A 19,481-nucleotide genomic window follows, 5' to 3' on the forward strand; every position below is an offset into this window, starting at 1 on the left:
CTTCCACTTCATTCCATTGGCCAACACAAGTCACAGGACTGAGCCCAAAGTGAAGGGGCAGGGAGGTACTCCCCACCCCCTGGAGGAAGGCATTGCAAAGTTACGTGCATACGGGGAGAAAGGATTGGAGCCGCCATGTCGATCTGCACACGTCTCCTGTGTCCTGTCTTCACGGCAGAGGTGTCATTTTCCTCCTCTGCTGGGTGAAGGCCCTGAGAGTAAGTGAGTTGCTCTGTGGTCACGCTGCTGGTGGATGGCCCAGTGCTCCAAGGACCCAGACTCCTGACCCTTGGTCCAACCTACTTTCTGTTTTTTAGAGACCAGACCTCACATGTGCTCTCCAGATCATTCTGTCACAGGATCCTGTGCACAGCTTACTCTAAAGTAGTTAAATGTGTGTCTTTGAAACGATCAGGGTGTGGTCCTTATGGGGAAACATTTCTGGTTCCTGTGATGAACAAAAAAATGCAAAGGGAGCCAGGCTGTGTCCAGGGGATCCTGCAAGGACCCATTTTATCGACTCAGTCACTACCCACTTTCATTAGTGCATCTTCGGACCTAGTCACGTCCTTGCCTTGTTTGAGCCCCTTGGCTGATCCACACTGCTGGGCCTCAACTCCTCATGTGTCATTTGAGCTCCCCCACACTGTGTGGGGCTGACCCCCTACTAGTCCTCTGCTTCCCCTGCATCCTATGCTCAGCCCACTGCTCCACCTGGCTTTCTCCAAAGGACACCTGCTCCGGGGAACCAAGCCCTCCCTCCCTCCCACTCGCTCTATAAGCAAACCAAAACGCAAACAGCTTCTCCCCAAAATGCTGTGTTCCTAGAATGGAAATAGGTATGTATTGAGAGACTTTTCTCAACGATAACAGCTGGTGTTTATGACGTGCTCGCTGTGTGCTGTGTCTGGTCGTGAGAATCCACCCTCACGGCAGGTGTTGTCTTTACAGTACACGTTCCTCTCTCCCTGAGGACAGATAGGAAAGCCGAGACACCCTTGTAAAGGTTCCAGAATGTGTGCACTTTCCCTGCCGCAAGTCACTTCTCTGCAAGAAATCTGGGAGGCCGCCGGTCATTCGATCAGGCTGCAGGGGGGGTGGGGCGGGAACTGAGTGTAGGAGCACAGTCAGTGGAATGTTGCCTCAACATGGGCTCTGGTGCTTCTGCTTGAGGGGCATACAGGGCTGAGGCCTGGGGCCGGCCTCGCCCACCACCAGGGTCCCCCTGCTGTCCCGACCCTTCACTCACATTGAGAGAGCAATAACACAGATTAATTCTGGTTCTATTTCAGGCACAGGATAAATCAATATCTCCAAAATGGGATGTGTCAGCACTGAGTGGGAAGCGATGTGTTCTGTGGCCTGTCAGAGCACGTGACAAAGAGTGCAGAAGTGACCCTTTCGAGGGAGCAGACAGGGTCCAGCACATTTTTATTAGAAAGAGCCTAGGCTAATGGACCGTGCAGCTTTTACAAAGTTAACCTTTCTTGGATTTGCAAACAGTGTGTTTTTGTGGTTGGACAATCGCGAATGGAAAAGAAACGCTGTCTTTCCGTGTCCCCAGCCACTCTGTGGAATGACAGATTCCAACGGAGGAGAATCAATTTTAAAAACCTGTCTCCTGGCAGAAAATTGAGATTTCCAGAGGCTGGAAGGAAAAGTAAATCACTCCCGTATTATTAAACCATTTTTTATTGTGAAATGTAACACACATGGATAAATGGATAACATAAAACTTTCAGATTAATAACTGATTCTTCAAAATGTGTCTCTGTAATCCTCAGCAGGATCAGGACAGAGCATGCCCAGATCCCAGAAGCCCCCTCACACCTTCTCCCACTTCCACCACCCTCCTCCCTCACAGGAGGCATCTCCTGGCTTATCTGGAAATGAGGTCCTTGCGTTTACGTACGTGGGATCATGTCGCGTGTGCTCTTGCATCAGCTTTCTTTTGGTCAACTTGTGAGACTCATCTGTGTCGCTGTGTGTGGCAGTGGCTCGTTCTCCCTCATTGGTCTGTAGCTTTCCATTGTATAAAGACACCACATTTATCCGTTCTCCTGTTGACGGACATTTGTGTGGCTTCTTGTTTTAGACTATTACACATTCTGCTGACATGAACTTTCCTGTAGATGCTGTTTGATGCGCGTGTGCACACGTTTCTCTTGGTTGTACACCAAGGAGTGGAATCGTTGGGTTAAGAGTGTGTGTAGTTTCAGTCCCTATCTCTATAGTTATTGATATAGCCACCAAATTGGTTAGCATTTCAAATTTATGGATCAATTTGGTGAGGATTAACTAACGTCTTTACAGTATCAGGTCTTCCAATACAGAAACAGGATACGTCTCTACGTTTATTGAGGTCTTATTTAATTTTTCGTAGTATTGTTTTATAGTTTCTACCCTCGGGTATAATGTTTGCTATATTTTTTTTTTCAGATTAAGGAAGTTTCCTTCCATTTCTATTTTGCTAAGAGTGTTTCTTATACATGGAAATTAAATTTTGTAAAATGCTTTTTTCTTCATCTATCCAGGTAATCATCATGATGTTTTTCTGCGCTGTTCTGTTAATGTGGCAAATTGCCTTGACTTGGGTAATCCCCTTAAGTGAATACAAATTTAGAACCTTGACTTCTTTCTGGTGAGTTAAACCTTTTAGCATTATGAAGGGAAGCCCTTTATCTCCAGTCATGTTTTCTTTCGTAAAGACTCTCTTATCTGCTATTATTGTAGCCAAAGGTGACCCTGTGTTTACTAGGTGCTGGTTATATCCTCATTCATTCATTCATTCATTCATTCGTTGTTTGAAAACACATTTACCTGAGGGCATGCTGGCTGAGATCATGGGTGCTGGAGCCTGACTGGCCAGGGCCCCATATGTAAACTCATGCAGTTTATTTAACCTCTCTTTTACGTGCACAGATGAAGCCTCAGTTTCCTCATCCGTAAATTTCTTTCATCAATTTTAGGAAATTTCTCAGCCACTGTTGTATCAAATATTGCTTCTGCCTAGACTCTCCCTTCTCTCTTTCAGGGACTCCAATTAAACAGATTGGACCTCCTCATTGTATTTTTTATGCCTTTATCCTCTCCTCCATGTTGTCCATCCGTCAGTCCCTCCTAACTTTGTTCTGGATTTTCTTCTGATCCATCTTCCAGCACACTAATTCTCTCTTCAGCTGCCTCTAAACTGCACTTAAACCTGTTCATTGAGTTCATAATATTGGGCAGTATTTTTCAATTCCAGAAGTTCTAGTTGATTCTTTTTGAACTAAGTGGTGTTACTTTTTATAGTTTCCAGCTCTTTGCTTTAAGGTTTCAGAGGGGCTTTTAATTTCATGGCTAGAGTAAACATCAGTACTTTAAAGTCCGTGTCGTGTGATTTCATGCTATGGACTACCTGTGGGTTTGTTTTTGATGTCTGTGGTTTGTGTAGATCTTAGGTCATGTTATCTTGTCTCTGCATGTGACTGTTGAGTTTTTACTGTATGCGTTCTTCCAAATTTGTACATTTATTTGTAGAAATACTTTCAGGCATGCAGTAATGTTCTCCTCCAAAGAGGATTTTCCTTTGCTTCTGCCATCGACTGGGCCTCTAATGATGCAGGATCACCTTAATCCAAGGTCAGGACTTGACATGTCCTGGGCCACCCACATGTGTCAACTCCAGGTTGCATTCTGTTTAAACCAATCTGAGCTGGTTTCCTTCGGTTTCACTCATGTTTTGCTAGTGCAGCTTTTCGGATTCCAACCTAAGCATGGAGTGATTTACCAGGCCCCACCCCATGGTGGGCCATGAATTCCACGTTCTGTCGCTTTGACTGCTGGAGGCTGTCAGAAGTCCACCCAGCTGTGCAGCCATCTCTGGATTGACCTACACCCTCTGGGCAAACGCAGCCCCAAAGCTAGGACACCTCTCTGATTGTCTTCTCCCAGACCTTGGCCCATACACTCTTCACCACCTTGTTAGCTCTTTAGGATTTTTATGATGATTTAATAAGCATTTTGTCCAACTTTTTTTTCATTCTTCCTCAGTGGGAGGATTGGTCCAAATTACGTGATCAGCCATTACCAATTGGATCTCTAAATCTTTTAAAAGGATGTGGGTCCTTTATGCACCTGTCATGACCGCTTAATTCTGAACAAAGTCCAGCTTGGCTGTGAGCTTCTTAACGTGTGACGTTCATTGGGTTTAGTTAACACTGATTTGAGTTAAATTTAACTTACATTCATTGAGCACGCCAAGTGTGACCTAGGTACACCATACTAGGTGCTGAGAATATGTGCATTTTTCTTTCAAAGCACCAATTACCCTTGCAGCGTACTGGTTAAAAGCATGAGTCCGTTAGTCCAACGGTCAGGACTCACCCTCTGCAAACCATGTCCAGTCACTTACCTTCTCTGGGTGTCAGTTTCCTCATCTGTAAAATGATGGTGATTATAATAGAACGTTTCCTTGGACTGTTACAAAGGTTGAGTGAGATTATATAAGAAAAGTGTTTATGATACTTTCTGGCACATGGTAAGAATTCATAATTATTAACAATCATAATACTATTACCAAATATGATTTGCCGGGTACCCTGCTAGGCCCTGAAGATGCTAAGGTAGTAGGATAAGACCTTGTTCTTAAGAAACCTCACGGTGTAGTCCATGAGGACAGTCAAACAGCCAGTGACCACAAAGGGTGGCAAGTGCTGGGAGGGGCGCAGCAAAGGAGGGCCCCCAAGACCACCCCCAGGTGAGATGACTCCCTAGGAGCACTCGCTGGACTCAGTGGGCCGTCCTCCCCGTGGCTAAGGTTCATCACAGAGAAAGGATGCGAAGCAGAATCCGCAAAGGGACAAGGCACAGGGGGTGAAATCTGGAGGAAACCAGGCTTCCAGAGTCCTCTCCCAGGGGAGTCGCCCAGGACATGCTTAATTCCTCCCCTGCAAAGAGTTGTGACAACTCGTGTGAAGTGCTGTCCATCAGGGAAGCTCTCCCAGGGTTAAGAGTCCAGGGTTTTTATTGGGGGTCAGTCACACGGGCACCCTCTGCCTGGCATGTACCAAGATCCCAGACTGGCAGCAGGAAAGCAGGTGTTCAGTGTAAACTGCATTGCACCTAATTGGACCCTGTGGCCAGGTGGCCTTCCTGGAAGAGGAGACCTTGAATTGAGTGTTGGAGTTTGTGTGGGGGCTCCTGGGTAGAGAAGGGGGCCTGGGCATTCTGCATCACATCAGTGCACGTTGCATTCAGGGACTGCAGTCTGGTGCCTGGTCTGGGAAGATGGGAGACGCGGGTGCAGATCTGAGGATGACGCAGCCTCTGCTCTTGGAGAGCTGTGGTCCAGGAGGGATGACAGATAAACTGTAGTTTCGATGCCCTGATGGGGCCGACCAGAGAGCTGTGGGAGCCCAGGGTGGAAATGCCCGTGTGAGTGTGAGCAGCCCAGGGAAGGCTTCCCAGAGAAGGGATTGTTTGGCAGGAGTTTTGCAGGGTGAAGAGGAGTCCGTTTCAGGTGTGAACGTGCCTGGAGGTGGAACGAAGGGGAGTGACTTGAAAAGGCATCTGCATAATGAAGCGTGCAACCAGATGCCATTTATGTGAATTGACACACACACCAAAGGCCACGTTTATGGACATAGTGAGTAGTGAAAGTATAGAAATCTAAACTCGAGAAAGAGATGCTGAATTCATGGGGATGGCTGTCTCTGAGGAGGCTGGAGGGAAGGGAAAAGATTTGCAGGGAGAACATAAAGGATTCCAAGTTAACCTGTAAGGTTTACTTTTTTTAATCTGAAAAAAAAAAATGATCTGAGCGGTGGATTCACAGGTGCTTAATATACTATCATCTATGGTTTTTCATTTTTCACAATTCAAAGAAATACATCTTTAGAAGAAGACTGGAGTTGGGGAGGTGGAAGGAAGGAAAGAGAATGGTGAGAAACGAGGCAGGACCTCCGGGAAGCCCTGCTTGTAGCTGATTGTGACGGGAAGAGAGACCTTCCAAGTGATGTGAGCCCGAATTGTGATAAGATCTGTGGTTTATGCAGATAACTCGCCTAAGTGTGGAGGGTAGAGGGAAGCAGAGACCACCGATGGGTTGTGAAAATAATCTAGATGATGATTTAGAGGTGCCAGAAATTGGGTCAGGAGGGCGGGTCCGGGTGAGAGGGCTAGAGGGCATCGGGTATTTCCCAGGACTCCGTGTGTGTGTGTGATTTGAGAGTTCCCTGGATCTCCTCTGTCTTGCGGGAAGCCCAGGCCTGGCCAGGGTGAGAACATGACTTGTGACTCTGTCGTGTGGCTCTTGGCCTCAGGAGCTGTACCGCAGCACCATGGAAACGTTCCAGAAGTTCATGGACGTCCTGTTCCTTCAGACGCTCCCAGCCACGACCGGCCTCTCCCGGGTGGAGTGTGACTACTTGAGGCAGGAGGTCCAGGAAAATGCCGCCCAGCAGCTGGGCAAGTCGGATCGCTTCCGGAAACAGCAGTGGAAACTCTTCCAAGATCTCCTGGAGCAAGAAAAGCAGGTGCGGGGGGTTCATAAGATGGGGTCTCGAGTCTGCCTTTTTGAAACTTGTGAAGAAGAATGAGCGATTTTGTTCCTTGAGCCTCCCCGAGTGCCTATGCTAGACGCTCTTCCAGGATTCCCGTTGCTGAACTTCCGCACCAGTGCTCCAGGGCGGGTGGGAGGAGAGAGCAGAGTCCTCCTCTCCCAGGGCGGGAAGGCAGGAGGTAGTGCCTTCAGCCGATCGTCAAGACCAGCGAAGCCTGTCCTTTAGAAGGATGGAAATAAACCACGGAAGGCGATTCTCGGGGAATAGAGTCGGTTGGGAGGGGTGGCGCACACAGACTCCTGCTTTTCAGTGAAAGTCTATTTCATTATTAAAACCATGTGTATACACAGTAGATAGAACAATGGCCCCCAGAGATGTCCACATCCTAATGCCCAGCACCTGTGAAGATGCCGCCTAACGTGGCACGAGGGTCTTTGCAGGTGTGGTTAGATTAAGGCTCTCGAGAGGTGGAGATGACTCTGGATTATCCGGCTGGGTCCAACGTAATCACAAATGTCCTTAGAAGAAGGCAGGAGGAGGGTCAGGGTCAGAAAAGGAGATCTGATGACATAGCAGAAGCCGGAGTGATGTGTCCATGAGCCCAGGGATGCAGGAAGCCTCTAGAAGCTGGGAAAGGCGAGGAACAGACTCCCCCCAGAACCTCTAGAAAGGAGCCTGGCCCCCTGACAGCTCGACTATAGCCTGGTGAGACCATGTGGGACTTCTGCCTCCAGGAGTGTGGGAGAACAGGTTTGTGTTGTTTAAACAGCAGCCCTAGGGAACTATTATACATTAATTTTGTTTTTTAAGAAATAGAAACTGTTAAATGAAGGAGGGATTTCCGAATGTGACAGACACTAAAATGCCGCATTTCCTTTCTCTCTTGCTTTCCTGCACGCTGGAGGCTGTAAAACTAACGTGTTGAGTATCCCAGGGATCTGGCAGAGGTCAGTGGCACAGCTCTGGCCCATGAGAGAGGGGATGGGTCCTGCAAAGAGCTGCCCTCTCCTGAAGCAAAGGCCACGCGTTGCTGGGAGAAATCCCCTCCAGTGTTCCATTATTCCTGCCCAGAACACACACAGGAGGCCTTGGAGGCGCCGCAGCCTCAGAGGCAGAGTAACTTAGAGGCAGGATGCAGGAGAACGGAGGCTGATGTGCTCAGGATGGGGGCGCAGAGAGGTGGACTGCTCCCATCGCTGGTGGCACTGTTGAGCCACTGTCCTAGTCCTGGTGTGCCCACCACCAGGTGCTTGTTATCAGAAACACTCCTTTTTCTTTATGTTGCGCGTTCAGTTAGGTACAAAAGAGCACCCGACTGATGCATCAAAGGGAAGTGTTCCAAAGGGACTAGTAATCATAGCTGTGCAAAGCGCCAAGTGAATAAAGGAAAGCATTGTGCAAACACACGGCCATTCACAGCTGTGGGCGGACACAGGCCTAGCTTCCTGCCCGTCCTGAGTTATTAGATGTCCTTCTAATTAGTTTCTGTCAGCTGCATCGCGTTGTCCTTGAAGCTTGTCATCGGTAACGTGTCTGGCTCCTTTACTTGGCTGTAAGTTCCTGGGGGACAGCAGCCCTGCTTTCCATGTTTACATTCCCTTCCTCAAAGCCCAGTGGCTGCGATATGGCAAATGCTTGGGAAAACTTCGCTGCGTTTCCTGCCACAATAATGCAGCTTTGGAAATTATCACAGGATCACCTCGATCCCTATTCTTCCAACGGATCTAACAGAAGCTGAATTCAAATCCTAGGCCCCAGACCACTTACTCGGCCGTCTCTGGGGAGGAAGTGGGACCCTGGGCCTCAGTGGTTTGGAAAGCTCCCCTGGGTGAGTCTAATGCGCCTCTGGTGTCGGCTCCCGAAATGAGGGTGGGGCCTTTCAGAGACAGCTGTGGTTTGCAGACAGGCCGCTAACCTTGGAAGCGGAACGCCTGCGTTTGAGCCAGAGCAAGCCCTCAGACGGCGTGACTTTAGCCAGTTAGTGACCTTCCACAGCTCCGATTTTACACAACTTGCTAAATGTCTCAAAACCCCAGCTTCTGTGTGAAGAAATAGGGATCAAAATACCCAACAGAGTTGCTGTGAGATCATACAAGTTAAGACCTTTGCACAGTGTCCAATCGTTGGATAATACTGACCTTGGAAAAGTCCAGAATTTCATTTCTGATAAATTATTAGATAAATACCCACGATTCATCTAAAGCTCTCTGGTTATGAGTCTTAAGTTATTTTAGGCAAATATCAGACTGTGCATAGCTGGCTTTTATCTTTGATTTATTTATTTTGTGAGTCTGTGCACGCATGTGAATTTTCCTTGGCAGAATAGTTAATGACCTCATCAACTGATTAAATAATTATGACCCAAGACCGTTTTCTCAAGGTGTATATGTCATAATTAATTTACTGGTTGATTGTTTAATTGCCTTGAATTACTCCAAGATATTTAGAGATCCATGTGCCCTCCTACTTTCCATATTTCCCCGTTGGTGATAAAAATGGGACATGAACTTTCTGTGGTTCAGGTGAATATTTGTCACGAGAAGAGAAACCCTAAGAAAACTATTCATGGACAATCAGACACGCACCCAGGCTAAGAAGTGCATTTCCATGTTTTCTACGCAAAGGGCCTTGTTACTTTCATCTCCTGTTACTCAGGGAAGTTGTGAAAGATTATGGGATCTGTCACTCGCACAGTTGGGACAGGTGGCAGCGTGGGGCTTCTGAGAGTGTGATCCATTCTAATGCAGGTCTGGGCTTCTCCCCAGTGCACTTGTGTTAGACACAAAGATGCCTAACGTCTCCCCAAAGATGTCCCCGTCCTGATCCCCTAAGCCTGTGACTATGTTACCTTGCATGGCAAAAGGGACTTTGCAAATGTGACTCAGTTAAGGACCTAGAGATGGGGAGATTATTCTGTTTTATCCAGGTGGGCCAATGTAATTAGAGGGTCCTCCTAAGTGAAAGAGATTCAGGAGTCAGAGTCAGAGTGATACAGTGTGAGAAAGACTCAGCCGGCCGTTGCTGGCTTTGAAGCTGGAGGAGGAGCCATGAGCCAAGGAATGCAGGTGACCTCTAGAAGCTGGACAAGGCCAGGAAAGGGATTTTGCCTTAGAGCTTCCAGAAGGAGTGCAGGCTTGCTGGCACCTTGATTTTAGCCCTTTGACTTCCGTTTTGGACTTCTGACCCGCAGAACTGTAAGCTTCTAAGTTTGTGTTGTTTCAAGCCACCTCTACTCCTAGCACCTTGGTCAAAGCCACCACACCTGTTGTCTGGACCACTGCGGCAGCCGGCCCCCTGGCCTCCTGGAGCCGCCCTGGCCCCTTGTGGTCTCTTCTCAACCCCAGCCAGACATACTTTTAAAACACACTATATGCCACTCATTTTTAAGATGCAAATTTTAAAAACATTTTAACATCCCTGAAATTGAGATGCATTTTAATTTAGTTGGCAGTGGTTTTTCTCTCATAGCGATACCTAAAATAATTGTGCATCTTATGATCACTAGCGCATTAGACGTGATAAAAGACACTGCGTCACATCGTGTCACCTCTCTGCTCAAAACCCCCAGTGACTCCTCATTTCACAAGGCGTGGAAGCCAGAGTCCTCCCCATGCCCTACAAGGCCCTGCGTGTCAGGACCTGTCCACTCTCTGACCTCTCCCCCAGCTGGCTCCGCTCCAGCCTCCGTGGGCTCCTTGCCTTGCTCTCGCTCACTGGGCACGCTCCTGCCTCACTCGTCCTGCTCAGGTCTTCGCTCCCACGTCACCTTCACAAGGAGGCCTGACCTACGCTTCTCACAAGAGGGGTCAGAGACTGACTTTAACGAGAAGTTCTGGGTAACACAATGTAGTTTAGTGAGCTTGAGTGTAAGTGTTAGGAGTCACAAGGCCGGGGAAACTGAGCTCTGGGCTGCCCACTTACACCCGGGCCTCGGCGTTTCATCCAGATTCCGCATGCAGTGTGCGCCGTCGCCAGACTGCTGGGGACAGATGAGGAAAAGTGAAGGACTCCCCCAAACCATCAAGTCCTCGGTTGTCACGCGGGCTGGCTGAGCCAGGTGCGTGTTCTCCTGGTGAGACGAGACAGTCAGGGAGGAGCCAGAAGGTGTGAGCTGTGGAGACAGACCTAGATTTGGGTCCCTGCTCAGCTTTATTTGTTATTTATTAGTTGTGTGGCCTTGGACCTCGCAGCATTCTCACAGATAAAGCCACATTGAAGGTAAGCTAAATTCGAAATTATGAAACATAAGGAACAAGCCACTGTGAGTGAGAGCAAGCACATCCAGCAAGTACTGAGTTTAGACCACAGCAAGCACCAGAAATCTAGATGGACTGTTAGAAAGCACTTATAAAGGAAGTATGTTTAAAACAACGAAAAGCGTAACAGAAGGAATTAATAGCCATAAAAACAAGACACGATGAAAAACAATGACAGATGAAAAACCGTATACTTTTATGATTGAAAATTATAGTCATGGAAACAGAAATTTAATGGACGAGTTAAACAGAAGATTAAATATGGCTGAAGAAACAGTGTGAACTAGAAGATAAATGTGAGAAAGTGGTCCAGGATCCAGCGCGAGAGCTAAAGAGAGGAAAAAATGAAGAGGTTAAGAGACATGCAGAACAGAATGAGAAGTCCCATGGGAACTTTCTTACAGTCTTATAGGAGTTCTAGAAGAAAGCAATGGAGAGAGTGAAGGAGAGGCAATGCACAAAGCGACTGTGGGTACAAGATCTTCAGAATTGGTGACAGACATGAGTCCTAAGGTAAAGGAAATGTTGATTCTCTTTAGGTTCCGGGGGGTCAGGAATGTGTGTTAAAAATTTAAAACCATGGAAAGAATAGAAATAGAATATGTACCTCTCAAAGCTGTAGAGGAGAAGAAAGGGAAAAAAAGAAATAAAAAAACAATATTGACCACAGGAGCATTGATGGTTCACACAATGAGGAGTTTGGAAAACAGGCTAGAACCACAGTGGTAGAGGGCGCTATCAGGCAGGTGGGGAGAAGGTCGGAATCGTGTTTCTCCTTCTGTCCCGGAGGGAAGAAGAATTAAGTTTATACTTACGAGGTAAGTATGCAACTTAGAAATGAAGAGCTACCACTTGAAAAAGAAAAGAATCGTCCCTCACACCCAGGAGCCAGCCTGGGCGTTCTCCTGTTGAGCCAGGACACAGAGCGTCAACATCGGCAAGGCCACTCTGTGACCACGAAGGACAGACACAAAAGTGAGGCCACCGTGCCTGAACACGGATAACACACGGACACTGTCTCGTGAATCTGATCAACGTGTATACGAGCCAAATGGAGACGTTTATAAAATGTTATTATTGAAGACATAGAGTAAGACTTGAGAGAAATGCCGTGTTCTTGCATGGGAAATCCAAATTTGGAAAAAAGGTTATTCTCTCCAAATTAATCAGTTTGATTCAATCAAATTACAAGAAAATCCAAAAAAGCTATTTTCCCAAACTTGATAAACCGATCCTGAAATGCATAGGAAAGGAAGAGCAACCAGGAATAGCTGAGCCGGTTTCCGACCAGCAGATGTGGGAGGGCCAGCCTGGCCCTTGTGGAGTCAACAAATGACAGCCGTCAAAGCGGACTGGGGTTGGTGAGACATGAACACAGACCCTCAGCACGGAAGAGGGAGCCTGGAGAGACGTGCGTTTATATGGGGACAGGGTGGCATGGCAGGCCAGTCAGAAAAGCATCAACTATCTAATAAAAGCGTGCTCGGGCAATTAGTACTTATTTGTCCAGAGAAAATTAGGCCCCTTCCTCATGCCACAGAAAATGAAAATGAAATGCTTTAAGATGGAAATGTAAGTGGAAAAACTTTTAAATCTTTAGAAGGAAATGTAAGAGAAAATTTAATGAAATCAGGGGAGAAAAGGATTTTTTTAAACGAGAAACGAGGCACGTTCCAATCGAGTGGTAATGGATCAAATGAACCTGAGCTGACCCTCGTCCCTGTGTCCTGGGTTTTAGGTGTGGATGGAGGAGCACGCTCTGTCCGCTGTGCTGCAGACACACCTGCGGGACGACCACCAGACCATCCTCCACCAAGTCCTGGGCCGACTTGGTGGCCTCAGTGAAGAGTGAGTACAGTTTTCCGAAGGGTCGGGGCCTTGTGTCCTGTGTGATGCTCCACACCAACCTCAGAGTCCTCATCTGTAAATTGGACACATTAACTGCCCCCTGCCTCTTACAGTATGGTGTTTTTTTTTTTTAAGGTATGCTTTTTTCTTTCTTTTTTTTTTTGGTGAGGAAGATTGGCTCTGAGCTAACCTCTGTTGCCAATCTTCCTCTTTTTGTTTTTTCCTCCACAAAGCCCCAGTACGTAGTTGTACACCCCTCTAGTTCTGTGTGGGATGCTGCCTCAGCATGGCTTGGTGAGCAGTACGTAGGTCCTCACCCACAATCTGAACTGGCGAACCCTGGGCCACTGAAGCAGAGTGCATGAACTTAATCACTACACCACTGGGCCGGCCCCTACAGTGTGGTTTTGAGACCAACCAAATTGTCAATATAAACGTGGAGTAGGGTGATAGCAGAGTGCATGGATAAAGGCCTGGAGTCAGAATTGATCTGGGCAAATGACTTAACGTTTCTTAGCCTCCATTTCCTCATCTATAAAATGCGGCCAGTTCTACATCATAGCGTTGTCTGTCATAGGAACTTTTTTAACGACTTTTTTGAGGTATAATTTACATACATTATTTTAAGTGTACAACTCAATGATTTTTAGCAAATTTACAGAGTTCTGCCCTTATCACCACGATCCAAATTTAGAACATTTCCATCATGCCCCAAACACCCCTTGTGCCCATTTTCAGTCCCTCCTCATTTATTAATAAATTTTTATGTTCTTTTTAAATATTTTTGCTATAAGTATCGTATGGTTTTTTTCCAACTTGCTGAAAAATATTTCCTTTTGCTTATTTCATATGAGAAAAGTTGTTTCGATAGAACTATGTTTGTGGTTGCTCAGCCGTTTCCAGGAAACTAATTTGCATATATGTCAAGAAGCAGGTGGTGCAGGGGGAGCCCCGGGAGAAGGAGATGGGAGCGTAAGCAGGCCAGAGCAGGGCAGACCTGTGAGCTGTGCTGAGGACAATAGTGAGCCATTGCAGGGTTTGTTAGCCTGAAAACCTGCTTCTTTTAATTGCGCTAATATTTAGTCCATTTATGTTTAACGTAAACCCTAATGCTGATATATTCTGGTTTTAAATCTATCATCTCACTATTTGTTTTGTGTTTACCCCACCTGCTCTATGTTCCTCTTTTCTCTCCTGTCTTGCCTTCTTTTGGATTAAGTGTCTTTTTCTTATTCCATTTTCTCTCTCTTTTGGCTTGTTAGTTATATATTCTGTTGCTATACTTTTGCTGGTTCATAGGTTTTGAATTACATCCTTGACTTGTCAAAATCTAATATACGGTAGTATATTTCCTCTTCCTGGACAGTGCGAACACCTTGCATGCCTCAGCTCCGTTTATTCCTCCCTCAGATTGTGCTTTTCTCATTGTATAGCTTACTTCTCTCTCTATTTTCAACCCTGTGAGACAGTACTGTTTTATGTAGTCAGTATTCATGAAGATTTACTCACACGTGTACCCTTTCTGTGGCTCTTGAGTCCTTCCTGCACCTTTAGGCTTCCATCTGGGATGATTTTCCATCGCCTGAGGTTTTCTTCATTTCAGATCAGGTTGGGACAAATTCTCTTAGGTTTTGTCTGTCTGAAAATGTCTGTCTCATCTTCATTTTTAGGGAATATTTTCATTGGCTGTGGAATCCTAGTTTGGTCGTTACTTTTAAAGATAGTCTGTCATCTTCTGATTTCAGTTGTTTCTGCCCTCTTTTGTTCTTTGGGTTGTATCCGTTTATTACAAGATTCCTCATCACATGTCTGGTTTTTGTGTGTATATTTTGTCTGTTTGTTTTATAAATCTGTTGTTCTTGAATCTCTGATTTGCTATCTTCCATCAGTTTTTAGAAATTCTCAGCCATTATTTTTTTAAAGATTCCTCCTGCCTGTTCTTTGCCTATTCTTTCTGGGGCCCCGTTACACATTTATTAGGACTCTTTGCCTAATCCCATGTGTCTCTTACATGCTGTTTTGTATTTTTCATTCTTTTGTTCTCTGTGGTTTGGTCTAGATACTTATTTTGAGCTATCTTCAGTTCACGCCCTCCTCAGCTGTGTCTTGTCAGCTGTACCTGCATCTACTTGGTTCTTCATGTCAGCTACTGTCTTCAGTTCTAGAATTTCCATTTGATTCTTTTCATGGTTTTCAGTTACCTGCTGAAATTCTTCATCTTATCATTTATTTTCTTAAAGCTATTCATAACTATTTTAGAGTTCATGCCTGGTTATTCTACTGTCTTGTGGGTATGTTTCTATTGTCTGTTTTTTCTCTTTATTTTTTGTCAATTCCTGTCTGTTTGCAAGTCTGGTTATTGTTACTGAATGCTGGACTCTGTGATTGCAGGTCATAGAGATGATTTAAGACCTTGAATGATGTGATCTTCCCCAGAGAGGAGTTATCTTACTTCTGGCAGGCACTTCACATGGAGGCAGCCCAGCTGCTCCGTGTGTGAATTTAGCTAATCAAAAATGAGGCCTTTGTGAAGGAGGGTTGCTTACTCAGGACGAGGGCCCCCAGCTGACAGCCTGGGTGCTTCCCAGGCCTCTCCTCCCTGTGGGCTGACTGCCAACACTCTGCTCAGCTTTTCAGCCTGCAGCAAATCCCTCAACTTATATGAGCAAATGCTGGGCCTCTCTCGTAGACAGACGGTTTTTTACTCGAGTCACTGAGATAAGAACTCAAAAATAGCTCCCAATGTCAGTTTTGGATGTGTTAAGTTTGAGAGTTATGTAAGAAATTCAAGTGGCTATGTACCAAAGGCAGCTGCATGTGTGCATCTGAAACTCGAGGCAGGATATGATGAAGCTAAAAAAGATTAATAAAGAACAGATGGCTGGGGCCAGCCCGGTGGCCTAGTGGTTAAGTTCAGTGCGCTCCACTTCAGCAGCCTGGATTTGGTTCCCGGGCACGGACCTACACCACTCGTCTGTCAGTGGCCATGCTGTGGTGGTGCCCCACATACAAAAAGAGGAAGATTGGCAGCAGACGTTAGCTTGGGGCAAATTTTCCTCAGCAAAATAAAAGAACACATGGCTGAATACAACCGTGGTGAGCACCCATGTCTAAGAGGACAGGTAGCAGAGGATGGGAAAATTTCAGCCTACCTCCTCTGGAAAGGTTCCCTGTGGGGTGTGACTGTCTGGAGTGTTTCTTGGTAGCTCAGAGTATTAGTCAGGGTTCTCCAGAGAAACAGAACCAACAGGATGTGTGTGTGTCTCTATATAAATAGAGAGAGAGACTGAGAGGTCCCGAGATCTGTAGCTGGCAGGCTGGAGACCCAGGAGAGGCCTTGTGTAGTTCCAGCCCGAAGTCTGAAGGCCTGAGAACCAAGAGCCAGTGGTGTAAGCTCCAGGCCAAAAGCCAGCAGGCTTGAGACCCAGGAAGAACCAGTGTTTCAGTCTGAGTCTAAAGGCAGGAAAAGAAGTGATGTCCCAGCTCAAGGCAGTCAGGCAGAAGGAGTTCTCTCTTACTCGCGGGAAGGCCTTACTCTCATCTCTTGAGGCCGTCAACTGATTGGATGAGGCCCACCCACATTAGGAAGGACGCTCTGCTTTACTCAGCCCACAGATTTAAATGTTGATCTCATCCGGAAACACCAGGAAGAATGTTTGTCAGATGTTCAGGTGCCCCGTGGTCCCATCAAGGTAACACAGAAAATTAACCGTCATACTCAGTGAAGCCCAAAGCGTTGACTCCCAGCCTCCACCCCTCTCTCCCCAAAGGTCCACGCGGTGCATCCTGCAGGGGCACGAGCTGCTCCTGCGCTCGGCCCTCCGGAGGCTGGCTCTCCGTGGCAGTGCGGTCGCCGCCCTGACGCGGATGAGGCTGGCCGGGAAGAAGAGCCTTCTGCAGGAGCTGCGTGAGCAGCACGCCCTGGAGCGGGGCTCCTCCCAGTGTCTGGACGAGCACCAGTGGCAGCTGCTCCGGGCCCTGGTGAGATCCGCACGTCGGCCCCGGCCCGGCCCAGATGGGCAGTGCCGCCTTCCCGGGTTCCAGGCTCGGCCCTGTTTGCCAAAACCCAAATCCCGCCACCCCTGGGTTGGGGTTGGGTGGGGACCACGGCGGGCACCACTGTGCCAGAAGCTCTCGTGTGCACTGTCCTGAGAATGACACTAGAAATGCGTATGAAATCAGCGTTCAGAGAGGGACAGCCGGCGTGTGGGGTGAGGAGGAAGGGGCTCCGAAGTCGGTTTTAAGGTATTGACAGTTGAAAGACAGAATTTGTAAATGGCAGACCTGGGGTTGAAATGCAAGCAGGCTGACTCCGGGTCTCCCCTGGCCGCTGAGCGACAGGGGCAGCTGATGTGTTTTGACCCATTAGTGAGGGACGAGCTCACAGTCTCTTTCGCTCTGCCCAGGAGAGCTCGGCAGGAAGCAGGCAGGACTTCCTGCCCCATCTCTGACCCCCTCACCTCCTTCCCCCACTCTTACTCCTACAAGGAAAGCCAAACCCCAGGGCCCCAAATGCCCTGCCTTGGCTTCATGATGTCCCAGACTACTGTCAGACTCAGATCTGGCTTTGAAACCCAGCTCTGCTGTGTGACTTTTACAAAGTTACTTAACATCTCTGAGCCTCTGTGTCCTCATCATTCCTAGTGTTCAGGCATCATGTTGTCCTGGCAGAATGAGGAAGTCCTTGTGTATGTGAGAGGCCACAGATGGCACTGGGCACACAGTCAGTGCTCAATAAGTGCTTGGGGGAGTCTGCAGCACATGCACAGGCTCATCCATCGTGTGTTGGTTTTTGCAAGCCCAGAGGCCACCACTTTCTGCCCCTTCTGCATCCCTTCCCCAGCCTTCCTGGGGCCCTGGGCAGGGCTGACCACATCCTGGGCCTGGGCCTGGGCCTGGGCCTGGGCAGAGCTTCTGTGCATGGCAGCAGCGTGTGCTCTGTCCTCTCCAGGAGGCGCGCGTCCAGGAGGAGGCCGGCAGGCTGGAGGAGGAGGCACAGCTCACGCGGCTGCAGCTCCAGCAGCAGCTCCTGGCCGAGGCCCGGGAGGCCGGGCAGCTCCTGCAGCAGCACACGGAGCGGGCCCTTGGGCAGGCGCTGCTGGGGTATGCACGGAACGCGGCCACCAGGAGCCGGGCCAGGGCCAGGGACGACTTCAAGGTGCGTGCCACCCCGTCCCGGGGACCCGAGGGCAGGGGGGATGGGGTAGGGGGGTGGGCAGGGGCGGAGGGCGGGGTTGCATAGAGCAGCAGCCTGGGGCACCCTTTCTGGGAGTTTCTCTCCCTGCACAGATTCCCGGGCCTCTCCAAGCCTCCTGGGCAGCGGCAGGTGCAGGATTCGAACCCACAGCCCTCGCCCAGAGAGGAGGGGCCCTTCCCTGCACCTGGCCACTCTGCAGGGACGCGAGGCTCTGTGGAGTTGACCCTGTTGGCTGAGCCGAGCAGCTGGACTCAGTCTGACCTGAGCAGGTGGCGGTTTCCTCCTGCTGTTCACAGCGGGGATGAACCAAGGGCATAAAGATCACGACCATTAGCTGCCATCCAAGTCTGCGTGAGCACTTTGGCCACCTCACCCCGCCTGGTTCTCCCATGGTCCTGGCACCGTGGGGATAATCTTCCTTCTCATCATTCAGGCGGGAAACCGAGGCTCACGGCCTGTCTGACGCCCCAGCTTCGGCAAGCAGCAGAGCTGGGACTGGAGCCCATCTTGCCCACATGGTTGGTGCTCGCTCTGTGGCCTCAGCTGCCCTCCTCGAACCCTAAGGGAAGACGAGACCCCTGCCTGTTGCAGACCACTGCAGAGGGGGCATCTGGGGCACCACACGGCAGAGGGGCTGCCGACCAAGAGCAGACGCCGGCTGCACGGAGGTGCCGGGCACCGACGCCTTCCATGGTTAATTCCGCTTAGAGAAAGCCACTCTATGCTCCGCGGAGCAGAGGGACGGCACCCACGCGTCTGCGACAGCCCGTCTCGCTCCAGATGTCTCACGTCTGCGGCACGGCATCTAGACGTCATGGCCGCGCCCGGCCTGTGATTCAGGGAAGGTCGCCTCTTTCCCTTTAAATTCTGACTCTTACCTGAACACTGCTTGTTGCATGAGAATGGAGTGAAGTATACACACGGAGTGTTGTGTCCCCAGCTTCCCCGGGGACTCCGAGTCAGGAGTAGACAGTGTGTGCGCCCACATGCCTCCAGGAGAGAAGATGCGCTCAGTTTCTGGAACAATGTTCTTTTCTTTGACCTCGGTTCACAGGGCTGCCTGGCCGCGGGCCCTGTGGCAGGTCGGGGTAGAGTGGGAACCGGGGCAGCGTTTCTGCCTTCCTGGGACTCACGATCTGACGGAGCAGAGGGCATGCGGAGAGGGGGCCGCACCGATCCCTGGGCGGTTCTGCTGACGGAGCAGAGACAGGCAGAGCCTGGAGGGGCCTCGGGAGAGGGTTGAGAAGTTGGAGACCCTCCAGCAAGGGTTTGCTGCTGGGACTGGGACACCAGCTGGAGAAACTGAGGCGGAGGAGAGAAGAGGGGCCAGCATGGAGGCCCTGGAGAGGGAGGGTGGGCGGGACGCGAGGGGAGTGGACACCGCTGCCCTGGGGCCGGAGGACAGGAGGTGCAGGTGGGTTTGCTGACTTGAGGGGGACAAGGGGGACTTCCTGTCACCTGGCTCCATGTTCTAAATGAAATTCAAAGCAGGCCGCCGGCCGTCAGTGGCAGCTCCTGACAGGAAGCGCACAGCCAGAGCCCGGAGTCCTCGGAAGGGTGGTGTCGAGCCCCTGTGTGGATGCAGAAGTCGGGCAGAGGGAGAGAGAAGCGGCCACAGCATGGGTGGCCCGGGGG

General features: G+C 49.1%; 1 protein-coding gene across 1 annotated transcript in view; it reads left to right on the top strand.

The window, feature by feature from the left end:
- EVC (EvC ciliary complex subunit 1) overlaps positions 1-19,481 on the top strand; it is a gene marked incomplete at its 5' end in the record, with an annotated part of 77,123 nt that overhangs the window by 41,563 nt on the left and 16,079 nt on the right. The window contains 4 exons of the mRNA XM_046655785.1: positions 6,306-6,518; positions 12,540-12,649; positions 16,420-16,630; positions 17,601-17,807. Coding sequence (XP_046511741.1) covers positions 6,306-6,518; positions 12,540-12,649; positions 16,420-16,630; positions 17,601-17,807 — 741 coding nt within the window. The remainder of the gene's footprint in view (positions 1-6,305; positions 6,519-12,539; positions 12,650-16,419; positions 16,631-17,600; positions 17,808-19,481) is intronic.

The sequence above is a fragment of the Equus quagga genome, chromosome 3 (assembly GCF_021613505.1).
Source record: "Equus quagga isolate Etosha38 chromosome 3, UCLA_HA_Equagga_1.0, whole genome shotgun sequence".
NCBI classification, from domain to species: domain Eukaryota; kingdom Metazoa; phylum Chordata; class Mammalia; order Perissodactyla; family Equidae; genus Equus; species Equus quagga.